General features: G+C 40.3%; 1 protein-coding gene across 1 annotated transcript; it reads left to right on the top strand.

Annotated features, from left to right (window-relative positions):
* The first annotated feature begins 2,148 nt into the window (after positions 1-2,148).
* PWP2 (PWP2 small subunit processome component) lies at positions 2,149-25,210 on the top strand. The gene is made up of 21 exons (XM_063126565.1): positions 2,149-2,229; positions 4,176-4,288; positions 4,724-4,818; positions 5,175-5,274; positions 6,060-6,203; positions 7,102-7,237; positions 7,745-7,971; positions 9,664-9,807; positions 11,476-11,546; positions 12,273-12,409; positions 13,355-13,503; positions 13,928-14,075; positions 14,945-15,095; positions 15,546-15,726; positions 17,352-17,499; positions 18,412-18,520; positions 20,374-20,439; positions 20,717-20,935; positions 23,170-23,320; positions 23,681-23,755; positions 24,283-25,210. Exons 1-21 carry the CDS (start codon positions 2,212-2,214, stop codon positions 24,440-24,442), a joined length of 2,742 nt encoding a protein of 913 aa, XP_062982635.1. The 5' UTR covers positions 2,149-2,211; the 3' UTR covers positions 24,443-25,210.
* The last annotated feature ends 641 nt before the right edge of the window (positions 25,211-25,851 follow it).

Raw genomic sequence — 25,851 nt, 5'->3', positions numbered from 1 at the left:
ATTTTGTTTACAATTTGGCATGGCAGAAACTTTAGACTGGGTTTGCTCGCTCAAACTGGGGGATCTTTAAAAACTGGCCCTTTCATGGACTCACTTGGCTTAAGAAGTGAAGCCTCAACTTCTCTGGCTGAGGGGAAATTTCCCTTGTGCATTTCTGGGAGAGGTTTCTTTGGCAGTTAAGAGTATTGCCTCCTCCAGTGGCTAGGGCTTTAAGGAGAGTCTGGATTTCTGTTTGCTGCTTTGGGAAGTCTCTTTCTGACACTTTAGATTCTCCCACTGGCAACAATTGTGCACCTGCACTGCCTATACTTACTTTTGCTGTTGGCTGGGCTAAGTATCCTGGTTCCCACTGTAGCCCTGTCAGGGGGGGGGGGGGGGCATCCTCTGAGCTTTACACTGAAGCTTCTTGTTCACTTGAGGATGTCTATGGGGGAAATGGGCATCCCTATACTGCTGCACATGCTTCTCTCAAGACCTGCCTTTGCTCAGGAGTCCAGGAGTTGGCATCAGTGATTGGTGCTGCCTTTGCTCTATTAATAATGCCCAAACCTTATACAAGAGTACAGTTGGCTGCTTGTCATTCATGTCTTCCCCTAAAGAACTGAGTTCATTCCATAGGGAAAAAATCTGAATGGATCTATTTTCATTTCTGGGGGAGCCGGTTTTGAAACCCCCTGCCTACTGCTTCCACTCAGCAGGCTTTGCTGACCAGGGCCCTTGGTAACTGGCACAAGGTTGGGGACCCCTGCCTTGCTTGGGTTTAACTGAGGAATGGGCTCCAGTAGGCAGAAGTTACAGCCTACAATGGCTCCAAGTGTGTCTTTTTTTTCCCCTGGGAGGACTTCTTTAAGTTACCAGAGGTCCCCTTAGCAGTTTGGAGGCTTGCAAAAACCTGACTGTGTGAAGCCAAATATTGAAAACACTCAACTTTTCTTTTTAGATGCCAGCACCGCACAGCAAGGAGCTAAATCAAAGTGCACCCATGACTTGAGTGTACAAATACTAACGTTTTTGTAGGGTGACCATATGAAAGGAGGACAGGGCTCCTGTACCTTTAACAGTTGTAGAGAAAAGAGAATTTCAGCAGGTGTCATTTGTATGCAAGCCACACCTGGTGAAATTCCTTCTTCATCACAACAGTTAAAGCTGCAGGCTTTATAGAGTGACCAGATACAAAACAGGGGAGGAATTTCACCAGATGCTGCATGTGTACAAATGACAGCTTCTGAATTCCCCTTTTCAATACAATTGTTAAAGATACAGAAGCCCTCTCCTAATTTTCACATGGTCACCCTATCTCAAGGGGTATCTTAAAACATCATTTGAGGATGTGTGCATCTGCCTCTTTACCACTTTTGAGAAAGCTTAGCTTAGCTGTGTTCACTTTGGGTCTGATTTTGTGAATTCAGAGCTATTTCACCATCCCTTAGAGCCTTTCCTTTCACAGGTCAAACCTCCCCACCCCCTCGATGTTGCCTTTCCCCTTTTGTTTGTCAGAGTTTGATATGACCACAATGCCCTTTGCGAGATTGTGGGCCTGTTCAGAAGACACCTTAAACCATGCTGGTTAAGGTCTTTTGTTAAGCAAAAGGCCATGTTTGGGTGGGCACGCCCCCTTGGGGGCTGGACAAGTTGGTGGGCATGCCCTATTGGGGGCTAGACATATTGGTGGGCACGCCCCCTTGGAAGCTGCCATGTTGTCCTCCTTTTTGGTTTCCAAAATATGGTCACCCTAAAGAAGAATTTATTAAAGAACGTGTTGTTTTTTACCAGCACCAAAGCTAGTCTCTCTTTCCACATCTACCTGAGCTGCCAGAGGGCACTCTAGCTTTTTTGTTTTTGTCATAATGAGTGGGTCTGGCCTGGCGTCACCCGATTCTACGCATAGTAAGCCTATGTTCAGATCGAGGCTTGCTCTCAAGCACGGGACTTGCAGCCTTAAAGTGTCGTTGTTGTTGTTGTTGTTGTTTTTAAAAACAACATTATTAAAGCAGCATCGTAGGCCCGAATGTTACTAGGAACGTTGAGTGTCAGAGCCGCGTTGTTTATCCTCCCCTTCCGCCCGGGGGACGCAGCAGGAACAGTTGTCGAGTTACTCAAAGGACTTATTGTTTGACCCGGAAGTAAAACGAGGGAAACCTTCCGGTGGCTCGCGTTTCTCCATGTGTGAACCACTGTAACGCTGGAACCGGCACGAGGGTGGCTGCAGGGATGAAGTTCGCTTACAAGGTGAGCAAAGGAAGGCGAGCGGCTTCGCTCGGCCCGGGGGATTCGGGCTTGAGCGAGCTGCGGGGCTTGTCTTCGGCAGGCTGACTGGCGGCGGCGGGGTTTTTTTCCCCCCTTAATCTCCTCCACCCCCACCTCCCGTGGGTCTCTTGAGCCTGGTCCTCCTTTTTCTTTCCCGTTGCTACGTTTAATCGTTGTCTTGTGAGATTCTTCCGATAGCCTTGAAGAATGAAACCTGGGCTGAGCCTCTCAATAGGGGTTGAGCTCTTTTGGAGAGCCACAGGGGTTCTCTCTCCCCCCTGCCCCCCCCCAGTCTATCCCATCCCTCTCCGACAGTCAACTCGTGGGCAAATGCATCCAAAACATTTGTGTTCTTACGACAGACTTCGTGTGAATGCGCGTTTGTGCTTAACCAGCTTGCTCTTGTACTTGAATGTCACAAATTATTAAAATGGAACATTATTATCCCCTTAACTCTCCACGCTAGTTCTCCCAGCCCTACTCTCTTTTCCATCCTGAATCCTTGGGCCGAAATGCCTGAGAGACTGCCGGCATCTTCACATTCTGGCATCCTCTCAAGTTACTGGAGATTTCCAATTAAATTTGCCATCAGTAGGTCACGTTAAGATCCATTGATGCTTAGGAAGGCGTTGGTTACTGCCTTTTGGCTTCAGAATGATTTCTTCTGAGACTTGCCAATATTTGAGTTGGGCATTATGCTGTTTTACTGTTTATTGCCAATTATGTATAATGTAAGTATTTGTAATGTTTTAAAGTATGTTGCTATTTAGGATGTAAGTGTTGTTTGGACTTTGGTTGGTTAGTGGTTAATGCTGTTGGGAGGGGGAGCGAGTGTGTGTGTGAGAAGGAGAGAGGAGAGGAGTCTGGGTAAGGGTTTAGTACAGAGTAGGATCAACGTGCTTTATTATTGGGGGGAGTGAATGGGAGGAGGTAGTGCAGACTAGTGGGTAGAGTAGGCAGGGTTTCATAAGGGTTTCAAAGCTGAAACCATAAGCTTTGTAAACTGCATAACATTACTTGTTGTTGTTGTTATTATTATTATTATTTATATAGCACCTTCAATGTACATGGTGCTGTACAGAGTAAAACAGTAAATAGCAAGACCCTGCCGCATAGGCTTACATTCTAATAAAATCATAATAAAACAATAAGGAGGGGAAGAGAATGCAAACAGGCACAGGGTAGGGTAAACCGGCACTGGGTAGGGTAAAACTAACAGTATAAAGTTGTTAAATTTAACAAATTCTGTTTCATGAACTGGATTGGATTCTTGAAGTACCTGAGGTAATGTACAATATTCAACCATATAGTTCTAATTTAGGTTATTTTGTATTTTTTGGTAAGATAATATAACATCTTATTTTTCTATTTTATTTATATTGTGTATGCTCCCTGTAACTGTCCCTGGTCAACGGTCTGACCACAGCATTCTGGACCAGTTGAAATTTCCAAGTACTTTTCAAAGGCAGCCCCATAAAGAGTGTGTTACAGTAATCCAATTGATGTATAACTGAGGCATGTGTCACCATGGCCAGATGTAGTGTCTCCAGGAACACAGCTAGCACACTAGCATCAACTGTTCCAATGCATTGTGGGGTCCTGTATGTGGGTTTCCCGTAGACAACTGGTTGGCCTCTGTGAACAGAAAGCTGGACTGGACTGATCCAGCATGGCTTTGGATAAAAACAAAAAACAAAACTGAGCATTGATGTTGAATCTAGGTGTCCCCCAAATTGCAAAGCTGAGTCTTCAAAGGAAAATGTTGCCCCATTCATCACATCTTGAATCTCTCTTCTCTGATTTGCCTTTTAACTGTCCAGGAAGATTTCTGTTTTATCCAGATTAAGCACCACCACTGTTTTATCCAGATTTGTGCACCACGTCACTTTTCTGTTCATTCACAATGTAACTTCCATTCTCTTTTGTAGTTTTCCAACTTGCTGGGTACAGTCTACCGCCGTGGAAACCTGAATTTTACTCCAGATGGAAACTCTCTGATTAGTCCTGTAGGAAACAGAATTACTGTCTTTGACTTGAAGAAGTATGCATTTTTTCCTCATCATTTATAACAACCTTCTCAATCAGTACATGATCACTAGAGATGTTGGGGTGTGATTTCCCCTCCTGTTTTTGAGATTCTCTCCCCATCCCATCCCCAACGTATGAAATAGTCTGTTTAAAATAGTCTGTTTAAAAAGCTTCTTGGGACTGGTTCTAGAGCTCTTTTAGTTCTTCCTCTATAATGGAAGAAATATACTCTATTATACTCAAAGTTATTGGATTAAAGTTGGGGAGGATGTTGATTCTGTTCTTTGATCACCTGGGAAATCTGATACATTAGTGCAGAAACATGTTTCCATGTTCAAATCACCCTTCCTGGATTAGGCAGCAGTATGTAACTCAAATTACTACCTTGCAGACTACTATTTTGGTGCTGTTTTTGACATATTATTTATTCTTCTACCTTCTCTCCCAGTAACAAGTCTGAAACATTACAAGTGGCAACCCAATACAATGTCGCATGCGTCGGACTCTCTCCAAATGGAAATCTTGCTATACTAGTTGATGAAGGTATTTGGGTTTTTCTTTTTAAGGAATATGATCAAAACCAAGGATTACCTTAACAAATATTAAACTATGTTTATATTCCATTTAAGAATAACTGAATATTTTATTGTTTTGTATATATTTTGTTTTATTCAGCTGTAAGTAAATCCCACAAATAACATAAATACATATATAAATAAATACATGTTCAAGACAATAGTTGTTTGTCACTTGAATTAGATACCGTGAAATAAAATTAATCTTGTATTCCAGTTGGAATTGTGTCTCAGTTCAAACTCCCACAATGTAGATGATGCTATTTGTATTATTTGAATCTTTGAAAAATGTGTTTGAAGCGTTTCTTTTTTTCTTTTTCCCAGAGGGAGCTGCCTTGCTTGTCAGCTTGATCAGTAAATCTGTGATCCATCGGTTCCATTTTCAGAAACCTGTGCATAGTGTCTGCTTTTCCCCAAATGGAAAGTACGAGGAACTTTTTTGTTTTGTTTTACTCCCTTTCAGTGTATATCAATAATTGTAGTAATAACTGTCCCTGAATTAAATTCTATTCATCCTGAAAGTAGTGATGAAAGGACAGAAATCTGTTTTTTAAAAAATAGACAACAAAGCAAAAGTAAAAACTTTTATTGGACCACTCAGTGCATTTTTTTGCAGCGTATGAAAACTATTACAAATAACTATTAGGCTGTAAATAAGGGGTGTCAAACCACTTTCACCACAAGGGCCGAATTCCATTTCAGAGAATTTCTTGGGGGCCACATTCAAGTGATAGGCAAGGCTCAAGGAAAAAGGCAGTATGCCAAAGGGAAGCATATTTTAGCTATTCTAAAATAATAATATCCTGCCTATTATGCTGTTGCTGCCTGTAATTAAGCCTTAGGAGAGGCATTCCATCCTTTCAGAATGGGGAAAAAACCTGCAAATGTTGAGAAACCACTAAACGATTGGCATTTAGGGGAAAGGGGATGGGTTTAGATTTCACCTGCAGACCTGAGGTTAGACACCCTTTTACCCTGTACAGCAGGCATGGGCAACTTGTAGGCCAAAACATCTGGAGAGCCACAAGCTGCCCATGCCTGCTGTATAGTGAAAATATATACTTTTATCTCTCTCTCTCTCAGAAGTCTGCACAGTTTTACTTATCTAAATATTTGCTATTGAACATTGCTAGGCTTTATCTTCTTGATCTTTATTTCTCTACTGAAGATTTATCTACATTAAGTTTACTCTTCCATTTATTTTAACAGGAAATTTGTTGTCACAAAGGACAAAGTGGCTATGATGTATCATGCCCCAGGGAAAAAGCGAGAATTTAATGCATTTGTCCTTGACACAACGTATTATGGTGCATATGATGAAACAACATGCATTGATTGGACTGATGATTCCAAGTAAGTTTTTATGCAGCTTGTCAAAACATCAAAGAAAATGAGCAAAACTGATGAAAGTTGGTGGAACTTGTGCTGTTTGCATATGTTGATACGCTTCTTTAGAAATAATGAAAGATTTTCATGTGTGTCTGGAAATGTTGCCCTAGGGCTGTAGTCCATCATGCACCTTTTTCATTCACTAATACATTTTCATCTTTCACTGTGTCTCAATTGATGGCAAGCCGTTTATAATAAAGCAGACATGGGTTACATCCAGCAGAGCAGTTCTGTGAATGGAGGGAGTCCAGTGAAGGCCTTCCATGAACAGAAAGGAGGAGGGTATTTTCACCTATTCCCCGTGACCCGTACAGCCCTCCTCCATGGTTCCAGTCTTTCAGAGTGAATTGGGGTTGGGATTTGCAAGGGGCTTCAGTGAAAAGAGGGAACCTATGAAAATCACCTTTTGCTCTTCCATAATTGGATGTACATGCATATTTCCAGAATTTTGTCAGGCAGTTCAAAATTACACACTTTAAATGTCCCTTGATCTGTTTAACAACCTCAATTTCATATATTTAGCAATTTCCTGCATATTTACACTTTGGCCAACAGCAGTAAAGAACTGCCTGAATACATATTCCAGTTTTAACTAGTTAAACTGGAGAGAGTACCAATCTGAAGACAAGGAAGAGTGGGTATTGGGAACTATGGATTGGATCCAAAGACTGCCTTCCTCTGACAGGAGACTTCCTGTGGGTCTGGAAGTGAATCTTTGGATCCAACTGTGTCTTGTCATTTCTTAGTATCTTTCCCAAGGCCACCAGCTGTCCATGGGCAGTTGTCTGATATAAATGACTTATTGAGAGATCCACAGAATAATGATGTTCTAACCACTTTTTCTTTTTAAAAAAATATCTAGATGTTTTGCAGTAGGCAGCAAGGATATGTCAACGTGGGTATTTGGAGCAGAACGATGGGCCAACCTGATTTATTACGCACTGGGAGGTCATAAGGATGCAATTGTTGCCTGTTTTTTTGAAGAACACAGTCTAGACGTATGTACCTTTTTATATTTTTCATAATAGTTTTTATGTTGGTAGGTAGTTAACTAGTTTATTTTGGTTTGGGGTAATCATAAAAGGTAAGACTATGAGGGTCTGTGTTTGGGCTGAACTTTCTTCAAGGTGCTCATATATTGTATAGTTTTTTTTAAAAAGGGTATAATATAAATAAAATAACAATAAATACAATCATATTGAGGCTTTTTGTTCCTTGAAAATTTGGATTTATTAGATTTCACACATCCAAATATTTCAAGAGTAGCTTTCCCCAAAATGAGAGTGCATATTGAAGTGCAGTGTGTTGTAATTTTAGGTTACATGGATTGTAAGGGTGTTATAAAGTTTCATTAAATAGGATTCTATTGCCAGAGGATTACAGTCTTATGGGCCAGATGTTGCCAGATCCTTGTTGGCTTTAATAGCGCGAATGCTGTATACCTCAACTCTTTAGGGCCACTTCTGTTTTGTGATGGTTGTAACCGTTATGTTTTGATATTCTAGTTGTACACAATTAGCCGAGATGGCGCTTTGTGTGTGTGGCAGTGTGATACGGAGCTAGATGGTTTGAAAACTAGACTGCCCAAAGACCAATCTGAAGACAAGGAGGAATTGGCCAAAGACCAAGGTGAAGAATTGACGGAAGCACAGAAAGGCAAAGAGGTTCATGGGAAAGCCAGTGCAAATGAAAAGGAGAGCAGAAAAAAAGTGAAATACTTTTGTGCTGCCAAGTAAGTGATTTTCCAGAGCAAGAGAGGCATAGGAGGAATTTGTTGTATTAAGCATCCTTGTCTTGCACTCAAAGCCAATGTACAACTTTGACCATTTTTTAGCCACGGAAAACAAAAGAACTGTACCAGAATACTTCGTCAGCACACAATGAATGTGTGGATTAAAGGAATGGCAGAAGTGATTGAGGATTGGTCATTATAACTAATTCTGCGAATTGAAGACACAGTCTAGTAGATTCTATGTTGCTAATTATTCCTTGCCAACCCAGGATCCTCTTTTTGCTATGAAAGTTGCCTTGATTTCAATGTTTGCTGAAATAGTGGTATATTAGGGAAAAAAACCTCACGTCTCTGCTTGTAGTCAGATCATTGCTCTGCATGGCACTTCAGCTATGCCATGCATGTGGTTGCCATTTTCAGGAGGTCTGTATGATTAACTGCAATCCTTTTGAGGTATCCAAGATCATAGTGTGTGGAGGAAATTATGGCATTGGAAGATCATTGTCCATCAGTTACTGGGTGGCAGCCTGGCCTCTCTGGGTTGCAACCACAGTTCTATCACCATCCGCATAATAGGGTTCAGAATTAAGGATAACATTCCCAAATACGTGATTGGGCTAAAGGTGCGTCCCAGGTCTGAAAATAATTCATAGTGCTAATTAGGTCAATCATCTGCTCTGGCAGAAATATGGAAATGCCACTGAACATCCATGCACACCCCCCCCCCCCCCCGTCATTCATGTGATAGTACACTAGGTGCAGTAGTAGTGAAAGCAGTGTTATGCCACAAGGGCCTGTGCAGCTGCTAGTTTAATAAAATAATCCAGATACCTTAAGTAAGCCAAGCCACACACTAAAATGGAGGATGCACAAAAACGTAGGTGTGCAGCCCAACTTCTCATGTCTCATGGAGGTTGCAAGGCATTCCTTATAAATTTGTCCAACTCTGTCTCAAACATAGTGTGGTTTTTTGTTCCTACAATTGTACTAGACAGACTACTCCAGTTTCTGAATGGATAATATTTAAAACCTTTCTTTCGAGCCCATGGTTACTGTCTAGTAATAACTAGAATGTGAGAGTTGTTGCCCAAATAAATCTTCAGGGGGAGTGTATCACACACACGACTGCTAGGTTTTCTTTCTAGGTGGCAGCTGGTGTGACTCCTCCCATGCTGTAACATTCTTTAAGTAGTAACATAGCTTTTGGAAGGAGTGCTAAAGTTGTATACAGTGCTTTCTTTTAAAATGCTCCATCTAACTAAGTATAAACATGAAAGATAATTTCCAAGGGGAAAGAAAACTCAATGCCACTATTGAAATGATTTTGCATGGCGATTTGAATGATAGTAATAGAAGTTAGCAGGCGGTAACCAAATAAAAATCCACGATAGTAGTTATCTGAGATAAAGAAAATTGGTTGTCATGAGAAATTGTCATACTTCATTTGGCTTTTATAGAGTGGGGTTTTGGGTTTTTTTTGACTTTTAATTACTATTGTTCACTTTTCTTTTGTACATCAACGTGTCCAAAACACTGTTGTTCCATAAACGGTAATTGTTTCTTCTTCTATTTATCCAACTGTTCTTTGTTATAAAGGTAATTGAATGATAAATGTGCCTTGTATTAAACATCTGTCAGTAGATCTGTCACCTTATAACTTTCTGCTGTCTGCATGTATATTCTTTTGCGCAGACACTTTTTCAATAAAGAAGGGGACTTTAATACCCTGACAGCTGCAGCTTACCACAAGAAAATCCACCTGCTAGTCACTGGCTTTGCTTCTGGTATTTTTCACCTTCACGAGCTTCCAGAGTTCAATCTCATCCATTCTTTAAGGTTAGTATGAATATGGCTGCTTATGTCAAATGTAGTGTTAAGTCAAATGTAGTGTTAAAGAAAATACTAATTGTAAGTTTCTCTTTGAAATTCTTTTGTGTTTCAAGTAGCTTAGACTGTTTTTTCTTATTGGCAGGAATTCTTCCAATTTAAATAAAAACCTAACATGGTGGGTCAATTTGATAGTAGGGCTGGAGGTCTAGGTCTGTTTTTCCTAGAGGAGTAGGAAGCAAAGGTTGAGTGGTAAGTGTATGTGGAACTGCATTGAACATAGGAACAGAGCAAATATTATCTGTGGAGGAGACTGAGAACAGTAAGGGATCCAAGGGAATATATGTAACCTGCAAGTGAAATGTTTTGTAGTAAAAGTATAAAGCTTAAGTTGAGTTTGGCTCCCTATAAATCTTCAAATTACTTTTAATTGACACTCTGTCCTTGTGGCTAATGTGGTGTTGGTGCTTGTGCTGTGATGGTTTCCTAGTGACAATCTGGGCAGACTGGAGCATTGAGCTGTGATGGAGCATCCAAACAGCCCATTGACTTACAGCAGGGAAGTAGAACTTCAGGCCAGGGGCAAAATCCAGCCATTCAGGGTTCCCCAGATGGCCCACACCCTTTCCCCCAACCACTGATTGTTTGGTGGTTTTGTGACTTTTGTGGTCCCCTCCCCCTGTTCCAAGGGGTAGAGATGCCTCTCCTAAGGCTTAGTTACTGGCAGTAAGAGCTTTAAGCCAAAATATGCTGCGGGGGGGGGGGGGGGGGAGTCTTTGGAGTTTTTGGTTCTGTGTCCCCCAAGAGCTTCTCCAAAATGGAATTCAGCCCTTAGGCTCAAAGATATTCTGTACCCCTGACTTATACCAACCATCTTTTAAAGTTGAGCAAACAGGTTTGCACGGACAAATAAAAAATGTATATCATAATAAGGGATGTTGCCTTGAATTTGCACAATAATGTGCACATTTGAATTCAAAGGGTGTCAGGTCGGTATAATGCAGCAGGCTGTCTCTCTTACTCACTTTTTGGGATACTGTGTTAGTTGTTAAGTTGTTCTCTGTAATCACTTTTTTTGGCAACAGCCACTGGCTAGTGTTGTGAAGAAATGTCTGGAACCTTCCTAAAGCTTATTTTGTAGCTCACATGGTTTGGGCTCACTACCAGTGACAGGGATACCTAATAACAGAAATATTCCACCCTCGTATTGAATAAGCAAAATGTCCAGCAACTATTCTTCAGGAACTTTAAGGATAAAACTAATCAGACTTGTGTAATTCTCCTGAGATCATCTTAAATGTATTCTCAAAGCGGTACCATTTAGGTCTTTTAAACAAAGTGATAATGTGAATATTTTGTTTTTTACTTTGTACATTGCACAGCAGTGAACATGAGGGATCCATTTTGCAGAACCTTGGCTGGCTTTAGTCAGTATCATTATGCTAAATGATACTGACTAAAGCCCTTTTCTCATCATGACTTAATAATGCCTGCTCTTATGTGAATTGTGGTAAACCACCCAGAGAGCTTCAGCTATTGGGTGGCATAGAAATGAAATGAGATGATGATGATGGTGATGACTGTCTGAAAGTTTGGGTTAAGAACCAAATGCTTAGCTTTCCTCTTAGTCTCGTTCCTCAACTTTAATTTGATTTCTTGCGAATTATTTTGTTGTAGCATTTCGGACCAGAGGATTGCGTCCATTTCTATCAATAGTACTGGTGACTGGATTGCCTTCGGATGTGCAGGTGTGTAAGTATGAAATACACATCTGGATGTGACCCTGCTTATCCCATCAGTTATGCTAAAAATAACCCTATTGATTCCATGAAACTTCCTTACACTGGGTTAAAAAAATTATTGAAACACAATTTAAAAGGCAGGAAGAAAATTCAGTGTGGCCTTTGAACAAGAAACAATGTAAATTTAGTTCCTATTCTTTCCTTTTTGCCCCTCCTGTGTTCATGGCAGCTTGCAGCACAGCTGACTTCAAAGTGGAGCAGCATTATTAGTTGGTTACATGTGATGGCTTCAATCATTGCAGCTCTACAATGGGATGCAGTGGTTGCAGCAATTGTGTGAAACTGTGTATGCATGATTTTGTTTCCAGATCATGCATCACTTCATCCATGTGAATATGGGCAAGTGCAAGCCTGTGTAAGAAATCCAGTGGCATCCTGAGTGTGTTAAAAGTATGACCTCTATCTAGTCAAGTGCTGTCAGTTTTGACTGATGCCAGTCTTACAGTCAATTCTCCCACAGTATTCCTGAACTCATCAACTGCAATCTCCCAACTAGAGAGTCTCACTTTAATTTTGAAATTATTAGTAATTGATTTTCGGGTGCATATAAACTATATTTTGTGTTTCAGTGTGAATGCTGAATGGTTGTGTAGCACTGCAGGAAAATGTATAGATTTAATTGTTCTTGAATCTGAACTACATGTGCAACCTTCCTTTCCATTGTGTTGACAGGTCTGGGGCAGCTCCTGGTGTGGGAATGGCAAAGCGAGTCCTATGTGCTGAAGCAGCAAGGTCATTTCAACAGTATGGGGTCACTCGCATATTCTCCAGATGGGCAGTATTTGGTTACTGGTGGGGATGATGGAAAAGTAAGTCTACCAGTGCTGGGGCTCTCTACAACCCACTATTTCTGAATATGAACTGTAATTATACTAAGAAAGAAGCTGTCAAAATGCTAGTACAGTGCATTTTTCTCAGTGCCAGAAACATTTCTTAGGAGCTAGAAACTTGTCTTTTAAATAAAAATGTAAGAATACCCATGCTGGATCAGTCCAAGCGTCCATCTAGTCCAGCGTTTTGTTCATACAGTGCCCAACCAGCTGTTGACCAGTAACCCGCAAGCAGGACTCGAGTGGAACAGCACCCTCCCACCCATGTTCACCAGCAAGTGGTGTACATAAACTTACTACATCTCCTTCTGGAGGTAGCACATAGCTATCAGGACTAGTAACCATTCATAGCCTTCTCCTCCAGGAATTTAGCTAATCACCTTTTGAAGCCGTCCAAATTGGTGGCCATCGCTACATCTTGTGGTATATTTATTTATTATTTATTTATTAATTAAATGTATGTACCACCCCATAGCTGAAGCTCTCTGGGTGGTTTACAAAAGTTAACATATTTCATAGCATATTCCATAATTTAACTATGCGCTGTGTGAAGCTTTTTGTATGTTTTTCCTCATGTTTTGCTATGAGGGTGGTTTTACTTCTTAAACATTAGAGTCTGCTTAACACTGAAGTCAACCACATTGTAGGTTGTCTGTGCTGCCCCTAGTATGTACCTAGATCATATTTTCAGTGAGATATATAATTGAGGGTGAAATAATATGTTCATGTCACTGAGGTTCTAAAGAAATAATTTTGAGTTCTTACTCAAACATGAGTAGTCAACTTATCTGGGATCTAACTAAGTGTAGTGAACTGTGTTGTGCTTTCAGTGAGTGAGGGTGATCTGTTGAAGCTAAATATGCCAATCCTAGAAAAGGGATATAGCTGCAGGTTACTGAAGGGTATTTTTTGTTCCATTTGCAGGTGAAGGTGTGGAACACCAGTAGTGGTTTCTGCTTTGTCACCTTTACAGAACATACCAGCAGCATATCTGCTGTAACATTTACCACCTCAGGCTACGTAATTTTGAGTGCTTCCCTAGATGGAACAGTGCGAGCTTTTGATTTGCACAGGTAAATTTGTTCTTTTGCCTTCTAGTCTTCTTGAGCTTCGCTTTAGCTTGGAGTAGAAACCAGAGGATTTAGAGTGTATATTCTTAATTAAAATCTGGACATTTGTTGTTAAAACTGTTATGCACTGCTTCATTGGGTCAAATGTGCAAATTCTGATGTGGGACATGCCTCTTGTGCGGTTGTGCTACCTGAGAGATTGTGTGGATGCGTTACCAATTGAAAGTATCTCATGTCAAAATCACACCAGACACTGGCATATCAGAGAGAAGACTAGGATTTGATTGTAGAAATATAATAAAAAATCAAAACGAATGTTTTTCTGTAATCCCCCCCCTTTGTAACATCATAGAGGTGTTTTTAACTGAGAACAATACTTAAGCATAGAAATTGGTTCTTAGATCTTACTTCTGTATATTTTAAACAGATACCGCAATTTCCGCACCTTTACTTCCCCACGACCAACCCAGTTCTCTTGCTTGGCTGTGGACTCCAGTGGTGAGATTGTTTCAGCTGGTTCACAGGATTCTTTCGAAGTATTTGTGTGGTCAGTGCAGAGTGGAAGACTCTTGGACGTAAGCAACTGATATTATGGTTTCATAGTCTCAGCCTGTTTTGAAACACTTTCTGTTGAGGCCAACTCAGTTGGGATTTGTTTCAAATGAAAAGTAGTATATATAAATATTGCAAATAAATAAATAAATAGGACCCTGTACTTCCATAGATTAAAGTGATCATCAAAACACTCAATAAAATTGAGAACTCCAGGAACTTTTAAACCTGAGAGTCAAAGAGGCATATGCCTATAGAACTCCTCAATTTTTCTTACATAATGAGCCCATTTACATCTAAATTATGCTTCTAATGCCTTATGCTATGTATCTGTGTGGCTTTAGCATTGTTTGTGCCTTCATAGCTTCAACAGCATCCTATATGAGCCAAGTGGAAAGGTCTATTCTGTTCGATTGCCTGTCAATTTCACTACTCTTATAATTATTTGCTATAAGGCTGTATCCAGACCAGTTACTTAATGGGCCCCTATGCTAATCCCAGCTGAGTGTCCCCAGCTGTAATTCTGGGGCAAATTGTCCGCAGTGTGGTAATAGTGGAATCCCACTGTTTGATCCTGGAATCCTTGCCCTTGGTCGTATTTGCCAACTGATTTGCTTAGTGCAGTTGCTTTTAGTTTTAAACTGTACATGCATTAAAGGATGGGAAATCAGGTCATGTAGTTTGCTAGTATAAAGTGTGATCCAAAACTCATGTACCGTAGTCACTTTAAATTACTATTATTACAATCCAGTAATAAAATCTTTTGTGATGGTTGACCTTTGAACTACCCATCATGCATATGCGGTTCTGTGCTTTTTTGGTTTAGGATTATATATAGAACAAGCCTTACATAATTTCCATATTTTTATTTATGTACTTTTTTCCCCATTAGGTGTTAGCTGGTCATGAAGGCCCCATCAGCAGCCTCTGTTTTAACCCAATGAAGTGTGTCCTAGCAAGTGCCTCTTGGGATAAGACAGTCAGATTATGGGATATGCTGGATAGCTGGAGGACTAAAGAAACATTGGCACTAAACTCAGATGGTAAATCCTTTGGACATCTCCTGAGTGAATTCATACACCAATGTTATTCATCTGATGCTTGCAGTAATTATGGGATAGCTTGGCTGCTTGAAGCTTCAATCACATGGTCTCTCCTATATGCTTTTATTGGGAAGAAACTTGTATGTAAGGCTTTTAAAGCAAGTGGTCTGAATTGAGCCTAATTTGTCAGATTGGATATCATATTGAAATAAAGAAATGTCAGAGTTAAACCATTGTGTCTCAGGACAATACTGTGCAAATGTGATAGTGCTCATGAAATGTGCGGATCTCTGTGCATGTGAAAACGTAAAGTTGAAGCATTTGTGGAAATTCTGGATATGGTCTTTGTGTGGCTGTAGCCGGGTTTATAGAATTGAGGGCAATGTAGTAAACGCATATTTCAAGGAATGTTTCTTAAACAAGGCTTGACTTTGATTTTACTCTTTGCAGTGCTTGCAGTTGATTTTCGCCCGGATGGCAGTGAACTTGCAGTTGCTTCCCTGGATGGACAGATAACTTTCTGGGATCATGAAAATGCAGTGCAGACTGGATCAATTGTGGGGCGACATGATCTACAGATGGGGAGGAAGGAGCTGGACAAAATAACCGCCAAGCAAGCTGCAAAGGGGAAGTATGTAGAATATTTGTGACCTTTTTATGAAGAACTAACTATATTCCTTTGAATTAGGAATATTTGTTAGAGTTGTTTGAATTTACCATCCAGGTATCTGGCCAGCTTGTATTTTTATATAGCTTATTTTAATGCAGAAATAGGAAGCTCATGCACAGCATGCTTCCTTTGAAGCTTTCTTGCATTTCCCATGGGATTGTTAGAATATGAGAATTTTGGCCTTTTTTTCTAAATTAAATGTGACTCTCGGCTGAAAGTGAAAGATTGAATATGAGGTAGTGTAAATATCTGGCTTGATATTTTCTGAACAAGATGCTTACACTTTCTTGATGCTCCTGTCACTATGGGCTGTTAATAAAAACATAACTGTTGTGTGGAACTAACAATGAGTTAGTAATATCATTTAGCACCTTTCTTATGCCTACATAATCTTAACAATCAAAGGCAGTGAACAAATGACAGATAAACATTTCAGAAATTAATGTAATTTTGCTGAACATTTTATTCAGATAACTTTTACAGAAAATGTATTGCAAGTAAATCTTTAAGTGATCATGAACATGATTCTAAGAAGAGAAAATACTTCTCACTTTCATTAATAGAGATGGCAACAGCTGTTCTATGGTCCAGTTTGCATGTCAAAGCGGCAAATCATGGGTTAATTAACCTACGATTTGCCAGGCTGCACACAAGCCCTGTTCCTAGGTTGTTAGTGTGATGTCTGAACCTGGCATTCTGGATTGTTTATGTGTTAAAAAATCCAGAGTTAACCTAGCAACAGATTGTAAATTAACTCTGGGTTGTTTACCCCATAAACCCGTAGTGTTTGGATGTCATGCTAACAACCTAACTGGAAGCAATTTGCCACCATGATATGCAAAGTGGGCCTGTGATTAATAACTATGAATGCACAATGTGATATAACCAGAGTAATCCTTGCTAGATTAGGCTGATTTCAAAAAATGAAAGCCGAAACTTTAAAGCCTCTGCATGTGATGAGTCATGCTCTAATCACTTAGTTTTGACATTGTCCAGCATATCACAGTGGTCTCCCTGTGAGCTGACATTCCCTCTAATCGTGAACTTGGGTGGCTGAGTGCAAACAGAAATGAAGCCAAAGCAGAGCCATTGAGAAACAAAAGAGAGGCATTGGTATGCTTGGGCAAACCCTAATGTTTGCAGAAGTACAAAATGCATTAAAAAAAAAAAAAAATCTTAAGGGGACAGCTCCCCAGAGCCCAATGAGGACTCTTATTGGACACCAGGAGCTACAGAATGTCAAGTGACAGTTGGAAAGGAAATATGGAGAACTGGAGGTTGGGAATGGAATAACCTCCTAGAGGTGGGCATGGCTGGTTGGTAACCCGAAGCACTCCTATTAGGAGGTGAGAATACATTGCAACGTTTTGTTGCGTTCACATGGCAAAAAAGCTCAAACTTTCTAAAAGATAATCCTTAAATTGTGCTGAAGAGATTTAAAGCAAGGCTAAATGCTTGTTCTGGGGTGGCTGTCCTTTCTGAGATAGTAGTTAATCCAATATAAATACACTGGAGAGAGGTTTAAGTTAAGTAGTTGAAATTACTGATGTACAGTGTCTTTGTTTCTCTCTTTTTCTTACTTTCAGATCCTTTACTACTCTGTGTTACTCAGCTGATGGGCAGTGTATTCTAGCAGGGGGTTTGTCAAAGTTCGTTTGTATTTATCATGTTAAAGAACAGATTCTCATCAAGAAATTTGAAATATCTTGCAATCTTTCCTTAGATGCAATGGAGGTTAGTGGTGTGTGTGTGTGTCTGTGTGTTTTGGCATGAGGGAAGATTTATATCAGAGGATGACTTATATCAGAGTTGGGTAGGCTCGTGGGAACAACTTTGCTTTTTTTATTAGACTCCTGAGCTCCACCAGTCAGAGTGAGGTGAAAATGCATACGTATGCTAATAATAAAGGAATAGGGTGCCTGAGTATATGCTCAGCCCAAGATTTTGTGATGTACTCCTGATTTTCCCCAAGTGTTTTTTGGAAGAGTTTCTTAAATGGTTGATCACGATGGAAACCCTTGCTGATCTACAAATCACCCAGTTATCTACCAGTAATTCTGGATATACTTTCTGCCCACTCCCGACCTATATGATGTCATGAAATGGAAGTACATTTGCTACTGCTGCTTGCCCTATAGCAACTTGAATAGGAAACCAACAGTGAACTCAATCTTTAGACCAAGGAATGCAGATCTGTGTTTCTGACTTGGCTGTAGCCCAAACAAACATTACTTTACATCCATATTTAGCATATTTTTATTCTAGAGTAGCTGCAGAAGATCCATATCTTAAAAGCCCCCCTACCCCCCCCCCCCATGATAGGGTCCTTTGTCTTCTCTAGAAGACATTGCTGCTACAAAGTAGTGTCCGTTTTGGCCCCATGTGTCTGCTATGAAGCATTGTTGTTTTAAGGCATGATTATTTCTGGTCTGAATTAATGTTATTGTCTTCATAGTGGTTTACTTTTATCTGAGAATAATGGACACTTCTTGGATTTGGTCAGGAGGGATGGAGGTTGAGCAGCCAATGTGGGATATGACATTGCAGTCATATCCTGCAACATGGTAGAAATTCCAAATAGTTGATTTGAAGGTGTGCACATTCTATTTAAATGAGGTAAGCGTTGTCTTGTACTTTATTTTACAGGAGTACTTGGATCGTAGGAAAATGACTGAATTTGGCAGCATGGCATTAATTGATGAAGGAACTGGGGATGATGATAGTGTTGCCATCCCTCTTCCAGGAGTAAAAAGAGGTAACTGTTGCCTCTCAACAATACTCAGCAAATCAGTCATGTAGTTTCTGTTCTGTACCATGTGAACTGGGAAGATTCCTTGCTGAACCAGTGTGGGATGGAAAGGACAAGAACTTTTGAAATAAATCTTTTGTACATGCTAAAGTGGTGATCAACTTGCTGAAGTGGTTATCAGCCATTTAGCTTGAAAGACTTATCAATAGAATAGTGTCATTATTTAGCATCTATGGGTGGGTGAAACCCATTGCTGCAGGTCGTGGGCACTTGAAAAATTGAATTATTTCTTCACGTTGCGGTAGCTACAACAATCACTTGCATGTTTTGTGATGCTTCTAAGTAAAAGATGATTCAGTGCCTGCTGCACTTTCATTCTCACCCTGCTTTGTCAAGTTGTCCATGTTGCTTCTCCCCTGTTTTCTCTCTTGCAGCGACCTGTCTTACTTGTTTTATTAATGTTTGCAACACCTTTAGCAAGGTGGACTTCCTCAGTGTTATGGTTTGAACTTAGATTACTCTGTGTCCTAGATATTACAGGTAAGGGAGAGGTAGGGAACCTCTGGCCGGCAACCTCCTCTCTGCTTTTCACCACCCACACAGCAATTCATTTTTTTTAAAGTCTTTTTTATAAAGCTTAATTGCCACACCAGGGGAACATATTTTTGTGGGGGTTCCTGCTGAGGAAGAGCTAACACACCCTGTGCCTGGTGACCCCCATTGAACCTTGCCCCTCCTTCCTCATGCATGGCAATTTAGATTTTAAAAAGCCTGCATTAGTGACAACAGAGACTTTTGAAAGGGTTAATTTCAATTTGGAGAGGGGATTTTCTATGTGATGGTAGTTCTCTCTCTCTCTCTCTCTCTCTGTGTGTGTGTGTGTGTGTGTGTGTGTGTGTATGAACATAAGTGCCATGCTTGATCAAACTGAGGGTCCATCTAGTCCAGCACTCTGTCCATACAGTGGCCAACCAGCTGTCGTCCAGGGACCAACAAAGCAGGACACGGTGCAGCAGCACCCTCCCACCCACGTTCCCCAGCATCTGGTGCACACAGGCTTCCTGCCTCGGATACTGGAGGTAGCACATAGCTATCAAGACTAGCAGCCATTGATAGCATTCTCCTCCAGGAATTTATCCAACCCCCTTTTAAAGCCATCCAAATTGGTGGCCATCACTAAATCTTGTGGAAGTGAATTTAACTACGCACTGTCAATCAGCTTCATGGGATGACACTGGGTTCTAATATTTTGAGAGTGGGCGAGAAATATCTCCTTATCCACATTTTCCATGCCATAATTTTGTACACTTCTGTCATGTCTCCCCTTGGCCTCCTTTTTTTCCAAGCTAAACAATCCCAGCTATTGTAACCTTCCCTCACAGGGAGATGCTCCTGCCCCTTGATTATTTTAGTTGCCCTTTTCTGCACTTTTTTCATCTCTATAATCTCATATCTAAATGGGTGTGTTACGTATCGGCATGTGTATGAAAGTGGGTTCCACCCACCTCTGACATGTGTCTCTTTTGAGGAGCCATTCAAGGCCGTGTGGCCCTCAGGTTAAAAAATGTTCCTCCTCCCTGCTATAATAGGTGACTAACACAAATGCTTACATCTATATCTGTATAGTTCAATGGTGGTGATTGTGAAAGGGAAATATAGGGTAGTGTTCTTTAAAGAAACTTTTTAGAAAGGATTGGGGAGGGTTATCTTGGGAAAACTAACAAACAGTAGTGAACTCATATGTACTCATCTGCTGTCTTTGTCACACTTATTCTTGGCACTTTCAGCGTTGTGGTTGATATGTACGATCTTAATATTTAAAACAGGAAGTGATTGAATTGCATTTTGCCTTGTTTCAGGTGACATGAGTTCTCGATACTTTAAACCAGAGATAAGAGTGACCTGCCTCCACTTCTCTCCAACTGGTGGGTGTTTCAGAATGGATCCAATAAGTTTTTACTGGCACGTTAGGACCATGTTGTGGTAGTTTAAATGGAATAAAGTGGCTGGGTTACAATTATGTAACTGTAATTGTAATTACAAGATATTGATCATTTATGGCATTTTCATAACATGAAGAGTAGTTGATTATCTGACTGGTGGCAAACCACATGCTTTATAAATAGCCAGCAGAAAGCCATTGTACCCATAGATTCTTCTCTGAGAAGCTCAATAAACAATACAACCAATACTTCCTTGCAGGTCGCAGCTGGGCAGCAACCACCACAGAAGGTCTTCTTATCTACTCTTTAGACTCTGGTCTGATCTTTGATCCATATGACTTAGAAATTGACATTACGCCTAGCAGTATTCGTAAAGTATTGCATCAGAAGGAGTACACCAAGGCTATTGTCATGGCTTTTCGACTGAATGAGAAGAAACTGATTCAGGAGGTTTTGGAAACTGTGCCACACGATGAAAGTAAGCTGGGCTGCTGTCTAATGTGATGATTGCAGAAGGTCAAATATCCCAAAGTTCTAAGCTATTGGCAAGACTTGGTTTCCCTATGTACTGGGGAGAAGGGAAAGGATAAAGTCGCAAAGGATCTTGGGTGTTTGACACGAGTAGAAGGTGGCAACTAGTAAAGGAATAGAAAGGTGGAGGAAATGGGAAAATGGATTATGTCACATGATATTAGGTGTTCATAGATTTAGATTTCCTGTTGGAAATATATACATAGTTATTTGAAAAGGAGCTTGAGATTGGAAAGTTTATAATCTACACAAAAAGCTTAGAGATGACCTGAAAACAAAAAAGGATACATATGAGAAGTGGAAGGAAGGCCAGGCTACAAAAGAAGAGTACAGACAGGTGGCACAGAAGTGCGGAAATGGTGTTAGGAAGGCTAAAGCTGTGAATGAGCTGAGATTAGCGAGGGATGCTAAAAGCAATAAAAAGGCTTTCTTCAGATATGTGAGTAGTAAAAGACAGAGGAAAGAAATGGTGGTTCAACTGCTTAATGAGGATGGCAAATTGATAACAGATGACAAAGAAAAGCCTGAAGTGCTCAATTCCTACTTTGCCTCAGTCTTCTCCGAAAAGTGGGTCTATGACCCCCCTGGAAAAAGTGAAGCAGAAGTTGAGGGGGCAGGATTGCAGTTTGAGATTGATAAAGAAATGGTCAAAGAACATCTAATTTCCTTGAATGAGTTCAAATCTCCAGGGCCCGATGAACTGCATCCTAGAATAATGAAGGAGCTAGCGGAAGAACACTCAGAATCTTTGTCTATTATCTTTGCAAAATCATGGAAGACGGGGGAGGTGCCGGACAACTGGAGGAGGGCTAATGTTGTCCCTATCTTCAAAAAGGGCAAAAAGGAGGAACCTGGGAACTACAGAACAGTCAGTCTGACATCCATCCCTGGGAAAATTCTGGAGCAGATTATAAAGAAGTCAATCTGTAAACATCTTGAAATCAATGCAGTAATTACTAGAAGCCAACATGGATTTGTCAGAAACAAATCCTGTCAGACTAATTTGATCTCATTTTTTGATTGGGTAACCTCCCTTGTGGACTGTGGGAATGCTGTGGACATCATATATCTTGACTTCAGCAAAGCTTTTGACAAAGTGCCCCATGCTATTCTGATTAACAAACTAGCTAAAAGTGGGCTAGATAGAACAACTATTAGGTGGATTCACAGTTGGCTACAGAATCGGACTCAGAGAGTACTTATCAATGGAACCTTCTCAAACTGGGGAGAGGTAACAAGTGGGGTACCGCAGGGCTCAGTCCTGGGCCCAGTGCTCTTCAACATTTTTATTAATGATTTGGACGAGGAGGTACAGGGAACGCTGATCAAATTTGCAGATGACGAGTGCTAGGCTAAAAACATCAATGAAATTTAATAGGGATAAATGCCAAGTTCTACATGTAGGAAATAGAAACCAAATGCACAGTTACAAGATGGGGATACTTGGCTCAGCAATACTACAAATGAGAAGGATTTTGGAATTGTTGTAGATCACAAGCTGAATATGAGCCAACAGTGCGATATGGCTGCAAGAAAGGCAAATGCTATTTTGGGCTGCATTAATAAAAGTATAGCTTCCAAATCACGTGAGGTAGGCCTCATCTAGAATATTGTGTCCAGTTCTGGGCTCCACAATTCAAGAAGGACACAGACAAGCTGGAGCGTGTTCAGAGGAGGGCAACCAGGATGATCAGGGGTCTGGAACCAAAGCTCTACGAAGAGAGACTGAAAGAACTGGGCATGTTTAGCCTGGAGCAGAGAAGATTGAGGGGAGACATGATAGCACTCTTCAAATACTTAAAAGGTTGTCACACAGAGGAGGGCCAGGATCTCTTCTCGATCCTCCCAGAGTGCAGGACATGGAAGAACGGGCTCAAGTTAAAGGAAGCCAGTTTCCAGCAGGACATCAGGAAAAACTTCCTGACTGTTAGAGCAGTACGACAATGGAAGTTACCTAGGGAGGTTGTGGGCTCTCCCACACTAGAGACATTCAAGAGGCATCTGGACAACCATCTGTCAGGGATGCTTTAGGGTGGATTCCTGCATTGAGCAGGGGGTTGGACTCGATGGCCTTGTAGGCCCCTTCCAACTCTGCTATTCTATGATTCTACTGTTTTGCAGGTTGTGTTTTTGCTCGTGTGATCTTAACTAACAAATCCTCTTATTTTTTAAAAAACACAGTTGAAGTAGTCTGCTCATCACTCCCAGAATTATACATAGAAAAGATGCTTGAATTTTTAGCCTCTTCCTTTGAGAAATCTCGTCACTTGGAATTCTACCTCATGTGGACTCAGAGATTGCTCATGTTGCATGGATGCAAGTTAAAAACAAGGTTAGTAGGAGTGTGAGATTAGAAGGAAGGGAGGATATAACACATGCAAATACCTTGCCCTTCTAAGGACTTTGGAATGGTCTTTCATCAGTACTGGTTGATTCAGATCTTCTTAGCGTTAGAAATGGGACAGTATCAAGCACTAAAATACCATATTCATTCATTCACTCTTTGTGTGTGTGTATATATCTCTGCTACAAGTAGTAGTTACTTCATTGCAAATAACAGGCCACAGCTGTAGAGCCCCCCCAAATTCTTTAAGATGTTGAATTGTTAAATATAAATATTAGCAATATTGTCTCTTATTTATAGAGTGACTATATAAATAGAGATGTTTAAGTTTTTTTTGTGTTTTTTCAGGTCAGAGAAACTGCTGCCTACTATTCAGTTTCTCCAGAAGAGCATTCAGCATCATTTTGAAGATCTTTCCAAACTGTATGTATTTAATTGCATTCTATGTTAAATCATTTCCCTCCTCAGTAGCAAGTGAATGAATATTGAAGAGGATTACTATCTTTCTTAATTAAAATGCCCGTTTTCTCTATCTCACTCCCCATCTCTTGTGAAGGATTTTACTTGGGAACCCCCCAATTTTATGTGATTTTATTTTGGCAAGCGTCTTGGGTATTCATTTACTCCCCACTTAAAGTGATTATCTTTAGTAGGGGTCCATGCATATGGTAGTTAATGCTAGAAGGTCTGATGGTATCAGAAAATACAGAGCCATCATAACTCTTTTTGTTCTTTCTACATTAGATACTTTTCATTGAGGCCAGTTCTCACATTTGCTTTAACTGAGAAGTGTTCAGTAATCAAGTGATGTGTGTTGCATGTGTGAACTAATCCTAAATAGTATATTACCTCTGATTACTGGCTACATTTTTATACATGTAATTAGGCTCTTACTTGCACTGCTTTGAACCTACCATAAAAATCTTTCAATTTCTTTTTTGTTTCTACAGTTGTGACTGGAATTGTTATAACATGAAATATATTCTGTCCATTTCACAACAACGGGGTATAAAACGTGCAGCAGATGTAGCTGAAAATGATGAAGATTTGCAGAATTTGGAAGACTCCAGTGATGACTCTCTTATGGAAGAATCAGCTGCGCTTTCATGAAAAAACTTCTTTTATTAATTTTTGAGAACTTGTTCATGCAGCAATAAGTTTAAGCAGTGGTATTCACTGAGAACTGAACAGCCCTCATAGCGGCTTATTTTGTACAGGTGATTTGAATGTGCAGCTTAATGCTGTTATGTTCCAGCCATGGATTTTTGCTTGGCTTCGGATAAAGCATGTAAAAGTGGAGCAGTCATGTCGCCTCCAATGTGAGTGGTAAATGCTTCCACGCATGCATGGGACCCGTGTGTGTGGAATTGGTTGGCAAATTGCCTAAGTTGTTTTGGGTATAAAATCACTTCTTATACCATAAAGCAATTAGATACAAGGGCCACTAAAGATCAACTAAATGAGTGAATTTAGATCTGGATGTATATGTCTTACAAGCAAAGCAAGGCTCATTTTGAACTGCCCAGGGAGCTTTGGCTATTGGGTGGTATAAAATGCAATAAATAAATAATATCTACGGATCAAAACTTTAGAAATTGATCAAGCATATTTTATACAAGGTATTTATCATGAAATGTATGCAGATATCAAAATGAAAATATGATAGAGAGAGGAAGGCGGGTTCATAGCCTCATAGGGTCTTTGGAGCCTATTACGTCTAATCACTTTTGTGAAGAATGCGGTATGTAATAGTGTGCCTCAGTACATTAATTTTTTTGGGTGATCGCAACAAATACCCTGGTGTAGCTATTACACTAGGAAGTACTACAGTGTTCTTGTGTTAATATTGTAGCTTGAATTAAAACCATGAAGACATTCCATGTATTTGTGTTTCTAATAGCAAAGCTTTACTACCACAGGCTAAAACAAATGAAGTTGTTTCCCAATGGTACACTGGGAATTACTGGTAGATGGCCAAGTTTGCACATGGTGTTTTAGCCGTGGAGATGGGGGGATGGAACTAGCTTACTGTATTGCCTTTTTTTTGAAGGATTTTAATACCATCCTTCAGTAATATTTCCAGGACCATTTACAATCACTATTACAAAATGCAATAATACTATGCATAAAACTACACCAGTCAATAAACAGCAGATAGAAATAGCAGTGTTGAAAAAATCAAATGTTATAAAAGTTTAATAGATGTTTAAAACTCCTGTGTAATAAGCAGGCTAATATGGGACACACTGTTTCTTTAAGTACCGGGGTCATAAGACTTGTAGGGCATTAAATATAAGTGCCAGCATTTGAATTGTACAGCTGCTGCTGCTTTAGCAAGCAGGGACTGGGCCTCTTCTCCTCTCACAGAGGCCATTTCAGCCACCTGCCTTCTAAACAGACAGGGAGAGGAAGTAAAGGGTCACCATCACCATCTCTTCAAATAGGCTTTTCTAAAAACGATTTTTAGTTATATATATCCTCCCTCCCTATCCTTTATTCCTTGTATGTCATGTCTTAAA

This window comes from Elgaria multicarinata, chromosome 5 (assembly GCF_023053635.1).
Source record: "Elgaria multicarinata webbii isolate HBS135686 ecotype San Diego chromosome 5, rElgMul1.1.pri, whole genome shotgun sequence".
Classification (NCBI taxonomy): domain Eukaryota; kingdom Metazoa; phylum Chordata; class Lepidosauria; order Squamata; family Anguidae; genus Elgaria; species Elgaria multicarinata.
Note: the sequence above shows the minus strand (reverse complement) of the source record. Positions and strands in the feature narration are given on the sequence as shown.

What these genes read in the sequence shown, in the direction of transcription:
- PWP2 (XM_063126565.1), top strand. An exon ending in AATCTCATCCATTCTTTAAG is followed by an intron (nt 9,808 to 11,475) that starts GTTAGTATGAAT and finishes ATTTTGTTGTAG; the next exon opens with CATTTCGGACCAGAGGATTG. An exon ending in TTTGAAGATCTTTCCAAACT is followed by an intron (nt 23,756 to 24,282) that starts GTATGTATTTAA and finishes TTGTTTCTACAG; the next exon opens with TTGTGACTGGAATTGTTATA.